Raw genomic sequence first — 19,653 nt, forward strand, 5'->3', positions numbered from 1 at the left:
CGTTATATTTTCTCTTCCATTTGGCATTCTTGGTGAGGAGCAAAGAAAGAATTTCATTGTACACGGAACCTGTTCCTTACTGTGCAAATGACAATAAAACCTCTTTGAACTTTGAACTTAGTGAAAAAGACAGTGGCTTCAGAAAAAAGACAATAAAAAAAGTCAGAGGAGCATCTACAGTTGGGTATGTTTCTACACGAAGATACAACTTCATGTGCAGAAGTTATAAATGAAGTGGATCACCCACAGCATGAGCTTTGTTGTGATGTTCTGGTAAAAGAGAGTTTTACGTCGGTGAAAATGAAGCAGCATTTTAAAACGAGACGTCGTGATGGGGAGCTCCACACAGAGGGGCTGCTCTGACGTGCCTATGGCCCATGAAAGGTATGAATGTCTGACACAGATCATAATCATTCACTTATTTATGTTTCACATCGTGTTGGTCGTTAAAAGATAAACCTTTACAATGGTTGCTTTTTAGCTCCTGCGTTCAGTTCAGTGGTGTGGTTAATGCTTGAGGGAACGTAGCTGTGGCAGTATGCTGCTGAATCAGTGATCAGTGAGGAGGGAAAGACGGGGGTCTAGAGAAGTATAAATGACATAGGACCTGCATTTTCTCAAGTGATGGAGTGATCTAAAACTGGGCATTACATTTCAGTATCTGACCTCAGTAATGTTTATGTGGCTTAGGGCAATCAAAGCTTCTCAGAAAAGTAGAGGTGGTTTATTAGAGGACTGAACTAATAATATACTCCATTTACGATTAAAAATGTACAGAACGGTCCACACACATTATTATTATCATTCATTCATTCATTATTTGTAACCCTTATCCACTTCAGGGTCGCGGTGGGTCCAGAGCCTACCTGGAATCTCTGGGCGCACTGCGTGAACACACCCTGGAGGGGGCGCCAGTCCTTCACAGGGCAACGCACACACTCACACATTCACTCAAACACTCACACCTACGGACACTTTTGAGTCGCCAATCAACCTACCAACGTGTGTTTTTGGATTGTGGGAGGAAACCGGAGCACCCGGAGGAAACCCACGCGGAGACAGGGAGAACACACCACACTCCTCACAAACAGTCACTCGGAGGAAACCCACGCAGACACAGAGAGAACACACCACACTCCTCACAAACAGTCACCCGGAGGAAACCCATGCAGACACAGGGAGAACACACCACACTCCTCACAGACAGTCACCCGGAGGAAACCCACGCAGACACAGGGAGAACACACCACACTCCTCACAGACAGTCACCCGGAGGAAACCCACGCAGACACAGGGAGAACACACCACAGTCCTCACAGACAGTCACCCTGGAGGAAACCCACGCAGACACAGGGAGAACACATCACACTCCTCACAGACAGTCACCCGGAGGAAACCCACGCAGACACAGGGAGAACACACCACACTCCTCACAGACAGTCACCCGGAGGAAACCCACACAGACACAGGGAGAACACACCACACTCCTCACAGACAGTCACCCGGAGGAAACCCACGCAGACACAGAGAGAACACACCACACTCCTCACAGACAGTCACCCTGGAGGAAACCCACACAGACACAGGGAGAACACACCACACTCCTCACAGACAGTCACCCGGAGGAAACCCACGCAGACACAGGGAGAACACACCACACTCCTCACAGACAGTCACCCGGAGCGGGAATCGAACCCATGCTGTGCCACCGTGCCGCCCATTATTATTATTATTAATGAGTTCAGCTGTAATGATAATGCAGGGCGAGGCCTAGTAACATATTAATGTTAGGAGTTTTTATTACGGGAACATTTCCAAACATTTCACAGACAGAGCTTGATAGTGTACAAATAAAAAACATACGATAAAAAAGTTAAAAAACAGAGACGTCTTTATTCCTAATTACACAAATCGATCTTAACGAACTCCAGTCATTAAGACCATACAAAGATACATGAGTACGAGCGCTCTGCTGAAGAGCCTGAGTTTAAAGCAATGGGATCTAATGCATTATTTCCTTTCAGCCACCAAGAAATCTCATCAGGAATAAAGCAAACACAACAACAAACAAAAGGACACAAGAGCAACATGTAATACAACTTTTACAACTCCAACAATTAAAACAAAACAAAGAAAAACGTATTCTTTTAGACTCACAAAGGACACATACATTGTATGTGTTAAAGTATTAACGTTCTGTAAGGACCAAAAAACAAAAGGCTAACTAACATCATTCACATATTCAGCAGTCTGTTTAAATACCTTCCTTTTCTCTACAAAAAAGTGAATTTACATTGTTTTTTTACAAAGTACAAAAAGTGCAAATACTATGGGTTTTTCCGTCGCTGCTTGTTGGGGGCAGAATCTCGCGTCTGATCTCAGCGGCCGCATCAGCCTTGCTTCTTCGAGGTGTTCTGAAAAGAGAAACAGAAATGAGAAACCAGTGATTAGACATTCAGTTCATTCATTCATCCAGTCATTCATGCATTCATTCATTCATTTGTTTATTCACTCGTGTGTTCATTCATTCATCTTCTGTAAGACTTTGCAGGTCTGGAGTCAACCTGGAATCATTGGACACAAGACATAAACACACCCACACACACTCACCCAGTCACTTTTGGTAAAGAGGGGATTTACTAATGGAACAAGATTAGAACCCAAATCTGGGAAGTATTTACAAATTAAATTTATTAAACTTTAATTTGTGTTATAGATTATTTTATCCATTGTCTGTAACACTTATCCAGTTCAGGGCAACAGTGGGTCTGGAGCCTACCTGGAATCACTTGGCGAAAGGAAGGAACACAGCCCTTCACAGGTGTCAGTCCTTCACAGAGTGACACACACTCACACATTCACACCTACGGACACTTTTGAGTCTTCAATCCACCTACAGACGTGTATTTTTGGAGCGTGGGAGGAAACCAGAGCACCCGGAGGAAACCCATGCAGACACAGAGAGAGCACACCACACTCCTCACAGACAGTCACCCGGAGGAAACCCACGCAGACACAGGGAGAACACACCACACTCCTCACAGACAGTCACCCGGAGGAAACCCACGCAGACACAGAGAGAACACACCACACTCCTCACAGACAGTCACCCGGAGGAAACCCACACAGACACAGAGAGAACACACCACACTCCTCACAGACAGTCACCCAGAGGAAACCCACGCAGACACAGAGAGAACACACCACACTCCTCACAGACAGTCACCCAGAGGAAACCCACGCAGACACAGAGAGAACACACCACACTCCTCACAGACAGTCACCCGGAGGAAACCCACGCAGACACAGGGAGAACACACCACACTCCTCACAGACAGTCACCCGGAGGAAACCCACGCAGACACAGAGAGAACACACCACACTCCTCACAGACAGTCACCCAGAGGAAACCCACGCAGACACAGAGAGAACACACCACACTCCTCACAGACAGTCACCCAGAGGAAACCCACACAGACACAGGGAGAACACACCACACTCCTCACAGACAGTCACCCGGAGGAAACCCACGCAGACACAGAGAGAACACACCACACTCCTCACAGACAGTCACCCGGAGGAAACCCACGCAGACACAGGGAGAACAAATGTGTTATGAACATGTCGTAGGGAGACTGGGTAAACAGAGATGACACTCACTGGTTTACTGGAGGCCGTATCTTCACCCGTTTTTGCCCCTGAGGAGAAAGCAATGAGAAGAGTTTAAACCCTCCCGAGAACAGCAGGAAATAAGTAGAATTACACTGCAACTCTGACGAGCTTCGACTCAAACACCAACTACAGCTGTTTAATCCTACTGTAAAATCAGTGTGGCCATGAACACGAGGTACCCACTCTCTTCCTTGGTGACCCCGAGGCAGCCCATGAGCTCCTGCAGAGACAGAGCTTTGTCGTTGCTGATGTCGCAGTACTCCACAAACTTCTTCACACACTTCTTCGGTTTGGATTTCTTGCGCAGTAAACGTTTGAAAGGCTTGATCTCCTTTTTGCCGATGTCTCCGCTGGAGTTCTTGTCCAGCTGACTGAAGTACCAGTGCACCACCCTCTCCTCCAGAGTGTGGCTGGGGTCTGGCTCCTGCATCCTGGAAGACGAGGGGGGAAACGGCAGTCAGATGGACAGTGGGGATAGAGTATTTTCCATGAAATTATTATGCTTTTGTTCTGCTTCTCATTTCACATATTTTACCTTCTGAAATCAGAAATATCACCTAGAAATTTAACCCATTTTTGCTGAGAAGGAATTTCTCTAGATGGTGGGACATTGCTGTGAGAATTTGATGGCATTCAGCCATGAGAACCTTAGGGAGGTCAGGTACTGACGTTGAATGATGGATTCTGGATCACAAACACCACCTCAAAAGTACTGAGTGGATTAATACACCTCTACACCAAGTTTGGCATTGAGCATGGGGACTACAGGCTCATGGGCAGCTGCTCTGAAGCATGGAGATTATACAAGTTAAGGGGTGCGGTTTCCTACCCTCCTCCAAAAGATACATAGTGCAGTTTCTGCAGTGCGGCTACCAGAGTAGCAATAACAGAGACACTACTCTCCCAGTTCCGGCTCGGTGAAGCGTCACAATGATTCTGAAGCTGTGATTTTAAGGTTAAAATACTACCCAGTGTTGCTTTAAAGCATCCCATTTATAACGTTAGAAGTTCAGAGGAGTTCAGTGCTCTGTATCGTGCAAAAGAGACGTCTGCGAAGATTACAATGTTCCTAATAAACTTGATAAAACCCTTTCCGTTTCCTTCAGTGGCTCCTTAGTGTTTGTTTTCAGTAAAACTGTGCCAACTCAGAAATGATCGGAATAACATGAAGCCATTTGGAAGTTGTGGTGTTCGCTGAGGTTGTGGATTTCTCGACTGAAAGCCAGGGTTCCTGTTTCAGAATCAACACCACAATGACCTGACACATGTCCTGCAGCGTCCGACCAGGGGCTGCATCCTGCTATCGAGAACTGGTTTTGATTTCACCATTTATCAAAAACTCATAAAGATGTCACGCTGCTGATATTTCTTCCTGGACTCGGTTGATATTTAAATCATTCAAGAAGTACTTCAACCGGAGACAAATTTCTAATTTCCACCGGTCGAGAATGAGAAAAACAGTCAATAAAGGCTATTGAATGTCATCTTTGAGGACACGAAAGCTACACAGCCATCTCAGCACATTCTCTAGGCTTTGAAAGACAGCTGGGGTTAACCTTGTCGTCTCAAGCCTTTCCAAATCCGTCCCATGCTTCTCTACGGAGATCATACAAGCTGCACTTATTCTGAGCTGAATGTGTCCACAATGGGCATACGTTGTAAGAGCTGTTACTGTCCTTTTGGTTTAATGCTCACAGTGTTATACATTTAATTACATATTTATTTACATATGGACTTAAGTTTATATTTCATGTATACACCCAGTCTCTCACACACACACACCTGTGGACAGTTTCACACACTCACCCAGTCACTCACACACTCACACCTGTGGACAGTTTCACACACTCACCCAGTCACTCACACACTCACATCTGTGGACAGTTTCACACACTCACCCAGTCACTCACACACTCACACCTGTGGACAGTTTCACACACTCACCCAGTCACTCACACACTCACCCAGTCACTCACACACTCACACCTGTGGACAGTTTCACACACTCACCCAGTCACTCACACACTCACACCTGTGGACAGTGTCACACACTCACCCAGTCACTCACACACTCACACCTGTGGACAGTTTCACACACTCACCCAGTCACTCACACACTCACACCTGTGGACAGTGTCACACACTCACCCAGTCACTCACACACTCACACCTGTGGACAGTTTCACACACTCACCCAGTCACTCACACACTCACACCTGTGGACAGTTTCACACACTCACCCAGTCACTCACACACTCACCCAGTCACTCACACACTCACACCTGTGGACAGTTTCACACACTCACCCAGTCACTCACACACTCACCCAGTCACCCACACACTCACACCTGTGGACAGTTTCACACACTCACCCAGTCACTCACACACTCACATCTGTGGACAGTTTCACACACTCACCCAGTCACTCACACACTCACACTTGTGGACAGTTTCACACACTCACCCAGTCACTTACACTCACTCACACCTGTGGACAGTTTCACACACTCACCCAGTCACTCACACACTCACACCTGTGGAAAGTTTCACACACTCACCCAGTCACTCACACACTCGCACCTGTGGACAGTTTCACACACTCACCCAGTCACTCACACACTCACCCAGTCACTCACACACTCACACCTGTGGACAGTTTCACACACTCACCCAGTCACTCACACACTCACATCTGTGGACAGTTTCACACACTCACTCAGTCACTCACACACTCACACCTGTGGACAGTTTCACACACTCACCCAGTCACTCACACACTCACACCTGTGGACAGTGTCACACACTCACCCAGTCACTCACACACTCACACCTGTGGACAGTTTCACACACTCACCCAGTCACTCACACACTCACACCTGTGGACAGTGTCACACACTCACCCAGTCACTCACACACTCACACCTGTGGACAATTTCACACACTCACCCAGTCACTCACACACTCACACCTGTGGACAGTTTCACACACTCACCCAGTCACTCACACACACCTGTGGACAGTGTCACACACTCATCCAGTCACTCACACAGACCTGTGGACAGTTTCACACACTCTCCGAGTCACTCACACACACCTGTGGACAGTTTCACACACTCACCCAGTCACTCACACACTCACACCTGTGGAAAGTTTCACACATTCTCCGAGTCACTCACACTCACTCACACCTGTGGACAGTTTCACACACTCACCCAGTCACTCACACACTCACCCAGTCACTCACACACTCACGCCTATGGAAAGTTTCACACATTCTCCGAGTCACTCACACTCACTCACACCTGTGGACAGTTTCACACACTCACCCAGTCACTCACACACTCACACCTGTGGACAGTTTCACACACTCACCCAGTCACTCACACACTCACACCTGTGGACAGTGTCACACACTCACCCAGTCACTCACACACTCACACCTGTGGACAGTTTCACACACTCACCCAGTCACTCACACACTCACACCTGTGGACAGTTTCACACACTCACCCAGTCACTCACACACTCACCCAGTCACTCACACACTCACACCTGTGGACAGTTTCACACACTCACCCAGTCACTCACACAGTCACTCACACACTCACACCTGTGGACAGTTTCACACACTCACCCAGTCACTCACACACTCACCCAGTCACTCACACACTCACACCTGTGGACAGTTTCACACACTCACCCAGTCACTCACACACTCACATCTGTGGACAGTTTCACACACTCACCCAGTCACTCACACACTCACACTTGTGGACAGTTTCACACACTCACCCAGTCACTTACACTCACTCACACCTGTGGACAGTTTCACACACTCACCCAGTCACTCACACACTCACACCTGTGGAAAGTTTCACACACTCACCCAGTCACTCACACACTCGCACCTGTGGACAGTTTCACACACTCACCCAGTCACTCACACACTCACCCAGTCACTCACACACTCACACCTGTGGACAGTTTCACACACTCACCCAGTCACTCACACACTCACATCTGTGGACAGTTTCACACACTCACTCAGTCACTCACACACTCACACCTGTGGACAGTTTCACACACTCACCCAGTCACTCACACACTCACACCTGTGGACAGTGTCACACACTCACCCAGTCACTCACACACTCACACCTGTGGACAGTTTCACACACTCACCCAGTCACTCACACACTCACACCTGTGGACAGTGTCACACACTCACCCAGTCACTCACACACTCACACCTGTGGACAATTTCACACACTCACCCAGTCACTCACACACTCACACCTGTGGACAGTTTCACACACTCACCCAGTCACTCACACACTCACACCTGTGGACAGTGTCACACACTCATCCAGTCACTCACACAGACCTGTGGACAGTTTCACACACTCTCCGAGTCACTCACACACACCTGTGGACAGTTTCACACACTCACCCAGTCACTCACACACTCACACCTGTGGAAAGTTTCACACATTCTCCGAGTCACTCACACTCACTCACACCTGTGGACAGTTTCACACACTCACCCAGTCACTCACACACTCACCCAGTCACTCACACACTCACGCCTATGGAAAGTTTCACACATTCTCCGAGTCACTCACACTCACTCACACCTGTGGACAGTTTCACACACTCACCCAGTCACTCACACACTCACACCTGTGGACAGTTTCACACACTCACCCAGTCACTCACACACTCACACCTGTGGAAAGTTTCACACATTCACCCAGTCACTCACACTCACTCACACCTGTGGACAGTTTCACACACTCACTCAGTCACTCACACACTCACACCTGTGGAAAGTTTCACACATTCACCCAGTCACTCACACTCACTCACACCTGTGGACAGTTTCACACACTCACTCAGTCACTCACACACTCACACCTGTGGAAAGTTTCACACACTCTCCGAGTCACTCACACTCACTCACACCTGTGGACAGTTTCACACACTCACCCAGTCACTCACACACTCACACCTGTGGAAAGTTTCACACATTCTCCGAGTCACTCACACTCACTCACACCTGTGGACAGTTTCACACACTCACCCAGTCACTCACACACTCACCCAGTCACTCACACACTCACGCCTATGGAAAGTTTCACACATTCTCCGAGTCACTCACACTCACTCACACCTGTGGACAGTTTCACACACTCACCCAGTCACTCACACACTCACACCTGTGGACAGTTTCACACACTCACCCAGTCACTCACACACTCACACCTGTGGAAAGTTTCACACATTCACCCAGTCACTCACACTCACTCACACCTGTGGACAGTTTCACACACTCACTCAGTCACTCACACACTCACACCTGTGGAAAGTTTCACACATTCACCCAGTCACTCACACTCACTCACACCTGTGGACAGTTTCACACACTCACTCAGTCACTCACACACTCACACCTGTGGAAAGTTTCACACACTCTCCGAGTCACTCACACTCACTCACACCTGTGGACAGTTTCACACACTCACCCAGTCACTCACACACTCACACCTGTGGAAAGTTTCACACACTCATCCAGTCACTCACACACTCGCACCTGAGGACAGTTTCACACACTCACCCAGTCACTCACACACTCACACCTGTGGACAGTCACACACACTCACCCAGTCACTCACATTCTCACACCTGTGGAAAGTTTCACACACTCATCCAGTCACTCACACATTCACCCAGTCACTCACACACTCACCCATTCACTCACACACTCACACCTGTGGACAGTTTCACTCACACACTCACCCAGTCACTCACACACTCGCACCTGTGGACAGTTTCACACACTCACCCAGTCACTCACACACTCACACCTGTGGACAGTCACACACACTCACCCAGACACTCACATTCTCACACCTGTGGAAAGTTTCACACACTCACCCATTCACTCACACACTCACACCTGTGGACAGTTTCACTCACACACTCACCCAGTCACTCACTCACATTTACACACACACACACACACACACACACACACACACACACACACACACACACGCGCGCATCCACTCACACTCACTCACACCTGTGGACAGTTTCACACACTCACCCAGTCACTCACACTTGTGGGCAGTTTCACACACTCACCCAGTCACTCACACACTCGCACCTGTGGACAGTCTCACACACTCACTCAGTCACTCACACACTCACCCATTCACTCACTCACATTTACACACACACACACACACACACACACACACACACACACACGCATGCACTGGTATATTCTTTGCATTTCAGAACTAATGCAGCAGCACTCTGAATATAAAGGGAAGGTTTTGATAAAACAGCAGAAATAGAAAACTGAATGGCAGCCTTAAAGAGATAAGTAGATAAGTAGCACACAGTTCTCTTGCCTTTAACTAATTCACATAAAGCGTTCCCAATGAAGTGTACATCTGTTTGTTTACCTGCCGGCAGCAGCTGGATCAGTGACTGCGTGCACCATGTCTGTAGACAGTGCGTCCAAAACACTGGTCAGGAACTCTCTCTTCTTGGCTCCAGGGCATCCTGCAGAGAATACAGAGGGTCACACTAGGCTTCATTGTTATAAATTTGGGGTTTATTAGCCTTAAATCCCACCGACATCAACTAATGTGAAATGCCTGGGCAACACACAAACTCGACTACCCCCACATGCAGCCAATTGCTCACTAGGCAACTTACTTTTGAGACTTTGGAGGTGGACAAAATGTGTGATTGATCCTTTGTTTTGATTGGTTACATTGATTTGTTAATTGAAAGCTGACCATGGCCTTTGATTGATTGGTTTAATCGTCTCTTATTCCACACTCCAGTCCATGCACCTCAGAGCTTGTTTACTAACTTCCAACAAACACCAAGTCCAAGAAAACAGTTGCCTGAGAGAACAACTGTTGTCAGTGTACCTTCACATCCGAGCATTTTTCTTTAAAATCATCATCTATCAGAAATCCTATTTTAATTATGTCCCAGAAATGACTAATGATTCATTCATTCATTCATTATCTGTAACCCTTATCCAGTTCAGGGTCACGGTGGGTCCAGAGCCTACCTGGAATCATTGGGCGCAAGGCCGGAATACACCCTGGAGGGGGCGCCAGTCCTTCACAGGGCAACACACACACACACACTCTGACATTTTTTGAGTTGCCAATCCTCCTACCAACATGTGTTTTTGGACTGTGGGAGGAAACCAGAGCACCCGGAGGAAACCCACGCGGACAAGGGGAGAACACACCAAACTCCTCACAGACAGTCACCCGGAGCGGGAATCGAACCCACAACCTCCGGGCCCCTGCGTGACTGCGACACCTACCTGCTGCACCACAGTGCCGCCCTATGACTAATGATGTCTTTTATAAATAATTTTTAAAACTCATGCTGCACTTGTTTGGTGTGTTCTCTCTGTGTCTGCGTGGGTTTCCTCCGGGTGACTGTCTGTGAGGAGTGTGGTGTGTTCTCCCTGTGTCTGCATGGGTTTCCTCCGGGTGACTGTCTGTGAGGAGTGTGGTGTGTTCTCCCTGTGTCTGTGTGGGTTTCCTCCGGGTGACTGTCTGTGAGGAGTGTGGTGTGTTCTCTCTGTGTCTGCGTGGGTTTCCTCCGGGTGACTGTCTGTGAGGAGTGTGGTGTGTTCTCCCTGTGTCTGTGTGGGTTTCCTCCGGGTGACTGTCTGTGAGGAGTGTGGTGTGTTCTCCCTGTGTCTATGTGGGTTTCCTCCGGGTGACTGTCTGTGAGGAGTGTGGTGTGTTCTCCCTGTGTCTGTGTGGGTTTCCTCCGGGTGACTGTCTGTGAGGAGTGTGGTGTGTTCTCCCTGCGTCTATGTGGGTTTCCTCCGGGTGCTCCGGTTTCTTCCCACATTCCAAAAAAGCACACGTTGGTAGGTGGATTGGAGACTCAAAAGTGTCCGTAGGTGTGAGTGAATGTGTGTGTGTGTGTGTGTTGCCCTGTGAAGGACTGGCGCCCCCTCCAGGGTGTGTTCCCACCTTGCGCCCAATGATTCCAGGTAGACTCTGGACCCACCGCGACCCTGAACTGGATAAGGGTTACAGACAATGAATGAATGGGGTAGGCTCCATATTAATTTATATAGCACTTTTTACAAGTGATGTTGTCACAAAGCAGCTTCACAGCTCTCTTTTACTTGAAGACTCCTCCAGCTGTGGTCTGGTAGTGCCAGGTCATGTGTATTGGGGGAGTTTTTTGAGGACAGATGTTTTCTACAACTATTTTACACCTGCTGCTTTCTACATTTTGTAAACTTATTTAGAAAAGCTAGTCATCTCCAAATGTTTGGCATGCAGTGCAGCCCTTATGGCCTTTTAGAGAGCAGCTGGACCCAAGGCCATCAACCAAATGCTTCCAGTTACCATTAGCAGCAGCCTGACAGAAGTGAACAAATCACAGGGTGAAGAAGCCTCCACGGGAGCTGCTCTAATGACGGAGTGGGTGGCTGTTTAATTGCATTAGCTCAGAGGCCAAGGCTGGGGCTGGGGTTTTTTACGAGGTGTGGGTACAGACGGGTTCCTCCTGAAGCTTCTCATTCGTCGTCATGTTCCCCTCTCCAAATCTTTATATATGGTCAGTCAAAGGTTTGGAGACACCCATTCAATTTTTTTTTCATTTCTAATTCTGCGATGATCCTCAAATGAGACTGGAGAAGGATCCACAAACACTGAGAGCTTGAGAACCACAGACAACCATACACTTGAGTTAGAGGGGTATACAGCCTGTGGAACAGAGGAGTTCTCTGGATTGATGGAGGATGATCACATACCTTTGGAATGAATTGGAGTAGTGTTTCTTATCCTGACCTAATACCAGCACCTGACCTCAGCAGCGTTTACGTGTCTGAGTGCCATCAAATCTTCATGAAAATGTTAAAATATCAAGTGTAAGAAGAGCAGAGCCTGGTCCTGCAGCAAAATGGGGAACAAACTCCTAATTACAGTAGAAACATTGGAGGGGCAGGTGTCTACAACCACTTGGGAGCATTGTTTACACAAAGCACAGACTGTACAGCCATCGCTTGGTGGTCTGTGGCTGGATATGAGGGTCGGGGGATGGTGGGTGAAACCTGGAGTGTTTATGGCTAGACCCCAAGGGTAGATTCTCATGTCCTGGAGATAATTGCATGGTACGGGTCTCTGCAACAGGTGTGTGAGGCAACTTCTCCAGTAAAACACACATCTCAGAGACCCGCACGGAGATGCGTAGAAAGGCAGAAAGGTTAACGTGAGCAGGTCAGTGAAGATCTCACATGTTCTGAGTTGTCCAAGAGATGCTGCAAACCTTTATGGGGCTGGCTTTCAGTTCTGTTCTCACAGGCCGAGGTCCAATAAAAGATTTCGCCCACCTGTTCGTGTGGGAGTGAGGCTGCATTCCTCTTTCTCTGCTTTGAGAAATGTCTGGTCACTCCCTTACAATGAAAATCATTTCGAAATGCAGCCAGAGCCTTTACTGTGCCTCGGCCTTGAGTTCTGGTCTGTTGATTTCACCCTGTACGAGTCTGAGCCTGGATACAGGGTTTTTTAAGGTTCAGAAGAGGTGTCGCTAAAAAGAATGTTGTCTTAAGGTCTTTATAGATGTGCTATAGGTTCAATAATAAATGAATTAGTTATAGTTTATAGCCATTTGAGTGGAGAGAAGACACAACATGTCACTGAAGGTACTAACTACACCACTGACCTTCCTGTATCTACACTAGCCTTAGTGACCACACAGGAGCACTCTGTACACTACAATTGCACACAGTAGTGTACCTGTTGCTCTGCATACTTTGGTAATGGTCAGGACCCCCATAATGCTGTGTCTGATCACCACACCACCACCACGTCAGTGTCACTGCAGCGCTGAGAATGATCCACCACCACATCACACCTGCTCTGTGGGGGTCCTACCAGGCTTCACCAAATGGCGAGCCACTGTCCAGACCCAAGATCCTTGACAAATTTTTGATAAATGAATAAGAATGAATAATAACGTTCATGGAGTGTTAATTACTGGATGGTCGCAGTGGGTTTGAGTACAAATTCGACTGTAGCTTTTTGGTGGTTGTTTTTAGTCGCAGTCGGAATTACCACAGGAACTCATTAGTAACTCATTAGTAACTGTTTAGTTAGAACTTCATTTGGAAGTAACTTTAAAGGAAAGTTAGCAATAGTCAGTTCCACGATACGTAATGAAACAGCAAGAATAGGTCAATGTTATGCACCAATGGGGTAAGAGTGTCTCTCCACTATCCAAAAGCCTCCAGATGCTGTTTCTCGGGCTGTGGCTGAGAGAAAAAGCCTGAGAGAAACTTAGACTGAGGCACATTTATGTTTCCCATTTACTGAGTCAGGGCTATGTTCAAACACTAGACCTTTTTCCAGTGCAAACAGTGAGGAAACATTCTCTGTTTATTTCAGCAGCGACGGCTTTTATTGTGTGTTTACACTTCAATGTGTGTGTGTGAGAGTGCTAAAAGTCTCCAACTCTGAAAATGTCCTATAAATGTCGTTAAAACTCTAAGAAATTACGTTGATATTAATCAGTGGATCAGTCACTTCATGGCCTTTTGCCGGAGGGTAATTTTAGCAACTGGACCTCAGTTAGTTTGTGCAGAACACCCCTGCCATAAACAACAGTGTCTGTTTCTACTGAGAATCACACATGGTGTTGATTGAAAGCTCAGCGACAGAATTTCAGCGACAAGTGAGAAATAATAACAAATTAAGCCATGCTTCTGTCATCACTGGAGACAGATGTGACTTTCTAAGCTTTAAAGAGATAAATTCAACAGCTGTATCATATCTGCTGTCTACATCTGATGGTGTGATTGAAGGTCCTTGAGTGCACAGCAGGTCACAATCTCCCCTGCTGTTCCTCTGGTTTAGCGCTAATCAAATTCCCTCTTGGATTAAACTGACTCAGTCCAACTCTCATAAAGACTTCAGCCTCGGGCTTGTTTCAATTGTTTACAGTGTATCTCCGTGTTAGTTTGGGTAAAGATGTGTGTTTGTGTGACTTGGGTTTGTGTGTGTGTGTGTGTGTGTGTTAACAGCCACAAATGTAATTCCACCAGGGCACATGGAGCAAGGCCATGCCAGAGGTCAGAAAGCCAAAGCCAGGCTTTTCTTCCCGTGGTCTGCTCTTTGTCTCTCTGGGGAAAGTGCTGGGCAAACACCGCTCCACACACTGCAGCTCTGCTTTCAACAGCACTGCCCCGTTCTCCCTCAGCACCCCATAAAACTCTCATCGCCGCACCCTGAGCAACACTCTCTGGACTGAGAGAAGCATGTTTGTAACTGTCATACATCCAGCCAAATGAGGTTGTCAGGACCAGCGGCAGAGGGTACGATCGTCAGGTCTGTACAGGTACGGTTCTGTTGATCAAGGTACAAACAATGTAAACGTGCACCGTGGCCTAAAGCTGCAGCTGTGAGCGTTCAAATGCATTTAAAGAGACAGCACAGGCCGTTTTCCATAAAATACGCATTCGAATATTTGACTAGGTTTCGCTTTATTTGTTTAGCTGTGTTAGATAACAGACGCTCAACACGCTTGGAGGAGGATACCATGTCCTCCTTCCAGTCGGCTGTGTCTGGTACACCTCCAGTGGGAGGCATCTTTATCAGACGCCTGAACCAGCCCAGCCAGCTCCCCTCAGAGCAAAAGTGAAATAAGAGAAAGGTCTCACTTAAGGCACTCAAATAAAGAAAGATGGAAAAGTTTTCCTGATATAACTCCAGATTTAACGCCCTCAAACTGAACCCCCTCAGATAAATGAACCCCCTCTGATTGGCTACTCAGTGGGCATTCTGATTGGTTAGTGAGTGGGCAGTGTGCTGATTGGCTAGTGAGCTCTGCTATCAACGGTGGTGAGTGAAATACTATTAAGTTTACTTCAGTATATCGTTGGACATTTGTGGTTTCGCCCCCAGTGTATTTTGTGACTAAGGCTTTGCCAAATAATGAGAAAGTGTGAGAAAATGTTTGATTTCTGAATTAAAATGATATGTTACACAAGATCTCTTCAAAACTGATGTGTAAACCTAATATTAGCCCCAGATCTCCGGTCTGATGCTGATCACGTCCAGGTGCATTTGAGGTAAAATGAAAGCCGTAGCCAATCCTTGCCTTTAAGAGTTAATGTGCTGTATCCAGGCAGCTGCCAAAAAAGAGCAAGTGCCAGAACTAGTCAGGACTTCTGCTAGTTAAGTCTGGATGTGCTGCTACTGCTGGCACCCTCTGGCCCCTAGATGCTCCCAGGAGCCCCCAGAAGCCCCCATGCCCCAGGATCCACCGGCCATGACTATTAGATCTGCTCTGTGCACAGCACCTGCAGACAAGCTACTGGCAAGAGGCTGCATAAATACACACACACACACACACACACACTCAGGCAACATAGAGAGAGCTCTGTTCATTAACACCCTCCGTTAATAACATGTTTGCGAAGGCCTGTGGCAGTAAGCCAGTGAAACAGAGCGGGGGAAGCCCAGGGCCAACCAAGGTCCAACACAGAGACCCAGAGGTTTACTCTCATCTGTCCATCTCTCTCTCTCTCTCTCTCTCTCTCTCATTGCCCTACACTCACTGACCATGCAGGATCACCTTACAGTTCTACAATTACAGGCTGTGGTCCATCAGTTGCTATGCATACTTTGTTAGCCCCCCGTCCTTCAATGCTCAGGACCCCCACAGAGCAGCCTCCTGTGTCACTGATGAAGGACTAGAGGACGGGCGACACACACTGTGCAGCGACAGATGAGCTACTGTCTCTGACTCTACATCTACAAGGTGGACCAACGAGGGAGGAGTGTCTCACAGAGTGGACAGAGAGTGGACACAGGGTTTAAAAACTCCAGCAGCACTGCTGTGTCTGATCCACTCTACACCAGCACAACACACACTAACACACCACCACCACGTCAGTGTCACTGCAGCGCTGAGAATGATCCACCACCACATCACACCTGCTCTGTGGGGGTCCTGAGCGCTGAGGAACTGGAGGGTGATAAAGTATGCAGAGCAACAAATGTCCTACATTCTGTAATTTAGAACCAATTTAAAGTGGAACTTTCCTCGGTGCTTTTAACGAAACCTAAATCTTTAAATCAGCCTCAACTTTGAGGGAGATGAAGGGTTGCCCTTTCCTTTTAAACTCCTCTTGAAATGTCACAGGATTCCCACAGCTGACAAAGAGCACGAGCATGAAGTCATGGTTATGCACACACACACACACACACACACACACACACACACACACACAGGACCTCATAATCGTCCTAAAGCCTGTTTGATTCCCTCATCCCGTTAAGCGTGGTGTAGCTAATCCCATTAGCATGTGAGACACATTACAGTCTGTGGATAACTGTGGGATTTAGAAGAATGGGATGAACAAGCGTTTTTTTATAAAATAAAAACAGTATATACTTTTCTTTCTTACAAGGTCCTTAATCAAAGTCAGAAGCGCTGCAGAAACAGTGGACGCCTGTTTTCTCTTCTCTCCTGCTATCATTCCTTCTGCTACATTCTTTACAGCTGCCCGCCGTCCCTGAAACTCATCCGTCCTCCCTCATCCTCCCTTCTTCACTTATCTCCTCTAATCTCGCCTATCTCTCCCCTCCGTGGACGACTAATCTGTTCACCTTTGCCTTTTGCACACTGGAGGGTCGCGGGAACTTCACATGGGGCAAACACACACACACACACACACACACACACACACACACACACACACACACACAATCTTTTATCTGTGAATTGTGAGGACATTGCATAGACCCATTCGTCGTGTAGAGACTTACCATTATCTTTTCCTTAAGTACTACGAGCTTAACCCTAGCTCTAATCTCAACCCCAGCCTCAACCCTAAAACCTAATCTTTACCTTAACGATTAGCTAAACCCAGCTGTAAACCTGTTCTCACCTTAAACATTGTGGGGACCAGCTGGAGGACACACAAGAGAGACACATCCCCAAAATGGGAGTGCGTCAGCACAAGGGGTGTCCACAAATGTTTGGACAAACAGTGTACATATCATTGCCTGCTGTCTCTGGTGCAACTTGCTTTCCATTAATTCCAGACTTTCCAGACTTCTAGTCAGTAGAGAAGGCAAAAAAAAAAAATCCCAGAGGCACACCTGGACGTCTGTTTGTAATGAGGTGATAAGCATGCTGGTCCCGGAGCCTTTACTCCAGCAGGGTTTACATAATCCATTCGCCCAGAAACTAACCACACAGGAGGCGGTGCACCATTAACCACAATGAGGGCAGTCTCTCTCTCTCTCTCTCTCTCTCTCTCTCTCTCTCTCTCTCACACACACACTCATGCACATGTAGAAACACAGCTGCAAGTGTGCACAAGCACACAGCACACACACACCAGCACTGCAAGCGGGCATCAGGGTGTTAAGTGCACTGAAGCATTTGTAGCAGAAATATGAGAAAACTGGGCTGTGAGGAGTGGAACACAAGTGTTTTGTATTATTCACAAATTAACACCCCCCCCCACCACCCCAACACACACACACACACACACACGCACACACACACACACACAAGCACCCACAGCACGGTGTTAATCGTACATATGCAATATGTCCTCAGTCACATCTATGTCCCTAATTATTAGTTATTGATTAGCTACTTGTAATTGCATTCATTGCTGACACAACTGCTGCTTCTGTTCGGATTATTAGACAGAAAAGGACTGACCCAAACATAAAGGACACGCAGGAGCAGCAACACAAGGTTCGGCCGCCGTAGCCAAACACAACCCACATAACAGACACATTTGGGCCAAGTCAGTCTCACTTGTGGCACTTATGGTCCTGTTCGGACACTGGCGACTTCATAGTGGGGCCGGATGTAGGCCAAATGTCATGAGCTGGGTTTGAGTTGGGTTACGGCCTGTATTGTGTGGGCCAGACCTGTCGATTCGAGATTCGAGGCAGCCAGACTCACCTTGAGTCAACACCGTAATTCAAGGCTAAATGTGGGCCATAAGAGGACTGCAGACTTGGGCCGCACTTGGGCCAAACATTCTTTGCTTTCTGGGAAGCATCAGCTGGTGGGGCATAAATCCCTCTCAGCACTGAGCTGTGGAGAAGTGAAACTGCGTTCTCTGGAGAGAAGGAGCACAATCCATTATCTTTGGGGCGAGCTGGAGTGGTGTTTGTGATCCAGAACTAATCATCCACCATCAGTTCGTGACCTCGCTGGTGCTCGTGCGGTTGAATGTAATCAGATCCTCACAGCAGTGTTCCAGCCTCCAGTGTATAACCTGTTACTGTGTTATAAAGGAGGTGTGGTGATACATCTTTCTGTAAACATCTAATTTATTTGCTGTCTGTCTGAATTTTGCAAACGTTCACTGCATTGAAAAAACTCACAGACCATAATCATTGTCTCTTGCATTGGCATAGCAACGACCGGCCAATCCGATTATTGCATGTGTGTCTCTGTGCCTGGTGCTTTCGGACAGAAATGTGCAGAGACACCTGCGGGACTGAACACACCTGCCCACAGCATGGCCAAAAGTTTGTGGACGCCACTTATAATGGATTTAGATAGGGTCCGTGAGTCAGGTTATAAAGGGTCGCTTCTTGTAGGGGACGGTGAAACTCTCCAGCATTGGAGAGCAGTAAAATGAAATCTTCTTGTGAAGAAGGTACAGTGAAAGCTCTACCTACGAACTTGATCCGTTCCGTGACTCGGTTCATAAGTGGAAAAGTTAGTTTCTCAAGTCAGTTTTCCTCATTTAAAATAATGGAAAAGCAATTAATGTGTTCCAGCCCCCACCCCCCGAAAGTCACCCTTTTTGCACTGATATATGTTTACAACACTCTCACATTAGTAAAAAAATACATGTAGCGTTACTAAAAATAAAAGAGAAATACAGTGGAAACAGTAATAAAAAAGAAATAATAAAGTTGTAAGTGGTTACACATCGCT

The 19,653-nt window shown here is 47.3% G+C and overlaps 1 protein-coding gene across 2 annotated transcripts in view; it reads right to left on the bottom strand.

The window, feature by feature from the left end:
• Window positions 1-1,893: 1,893 nt before the first annotated feature.
• Window positions 1,894-19,653, bottom strand: part of smoc2 (SPARC related modular calcium binding 2) — a 65,929-nt gene continuing 48,169 nt past the window's right edge. For both annotated transcript variants that reach the window (XM_066679557.1, XM_066679556.1), the window contains exons 10-13: window positions 10,143-10,242; window positions 3,856-4,103; window positions 3,661-3,698; window positions 1,894-2,414 (exon numbers count right to left, since the gene is read on the bottom strand). In XM_066679557.1, the coding sequence (XP_066535654.1) occupies window positions 2,391-2,414; window positions 3,661-3,698; window positions 3,856-4,103; window positions 10,143-10,242 (410 nt within the window). In that variant the 3' untranslated portion in view covers window positions 1,894-2,390. The remainder of the gene's footprint in view (window positions 2,415-3,660; window positions 3,699-3,855; window positions 4,104-10,142; window positions 10,243-19,653) is intronic.

The sequence above is a fragment of the Hoplias malabaricus genome, chromosome 8, assembly GCF_029633855.1.
Source record: "Hoplias malabaricus isolate fHopMal1 chromosome 8, fHopMal1.hap1, whole genome shotgun sequence".
Taxonomy (NCBI): Eukaryota; Metazoa; Chordata; class Actinopteri; order Characiformes; family Erythrinidae; genus Hoplias; species Hoplias malabaricus.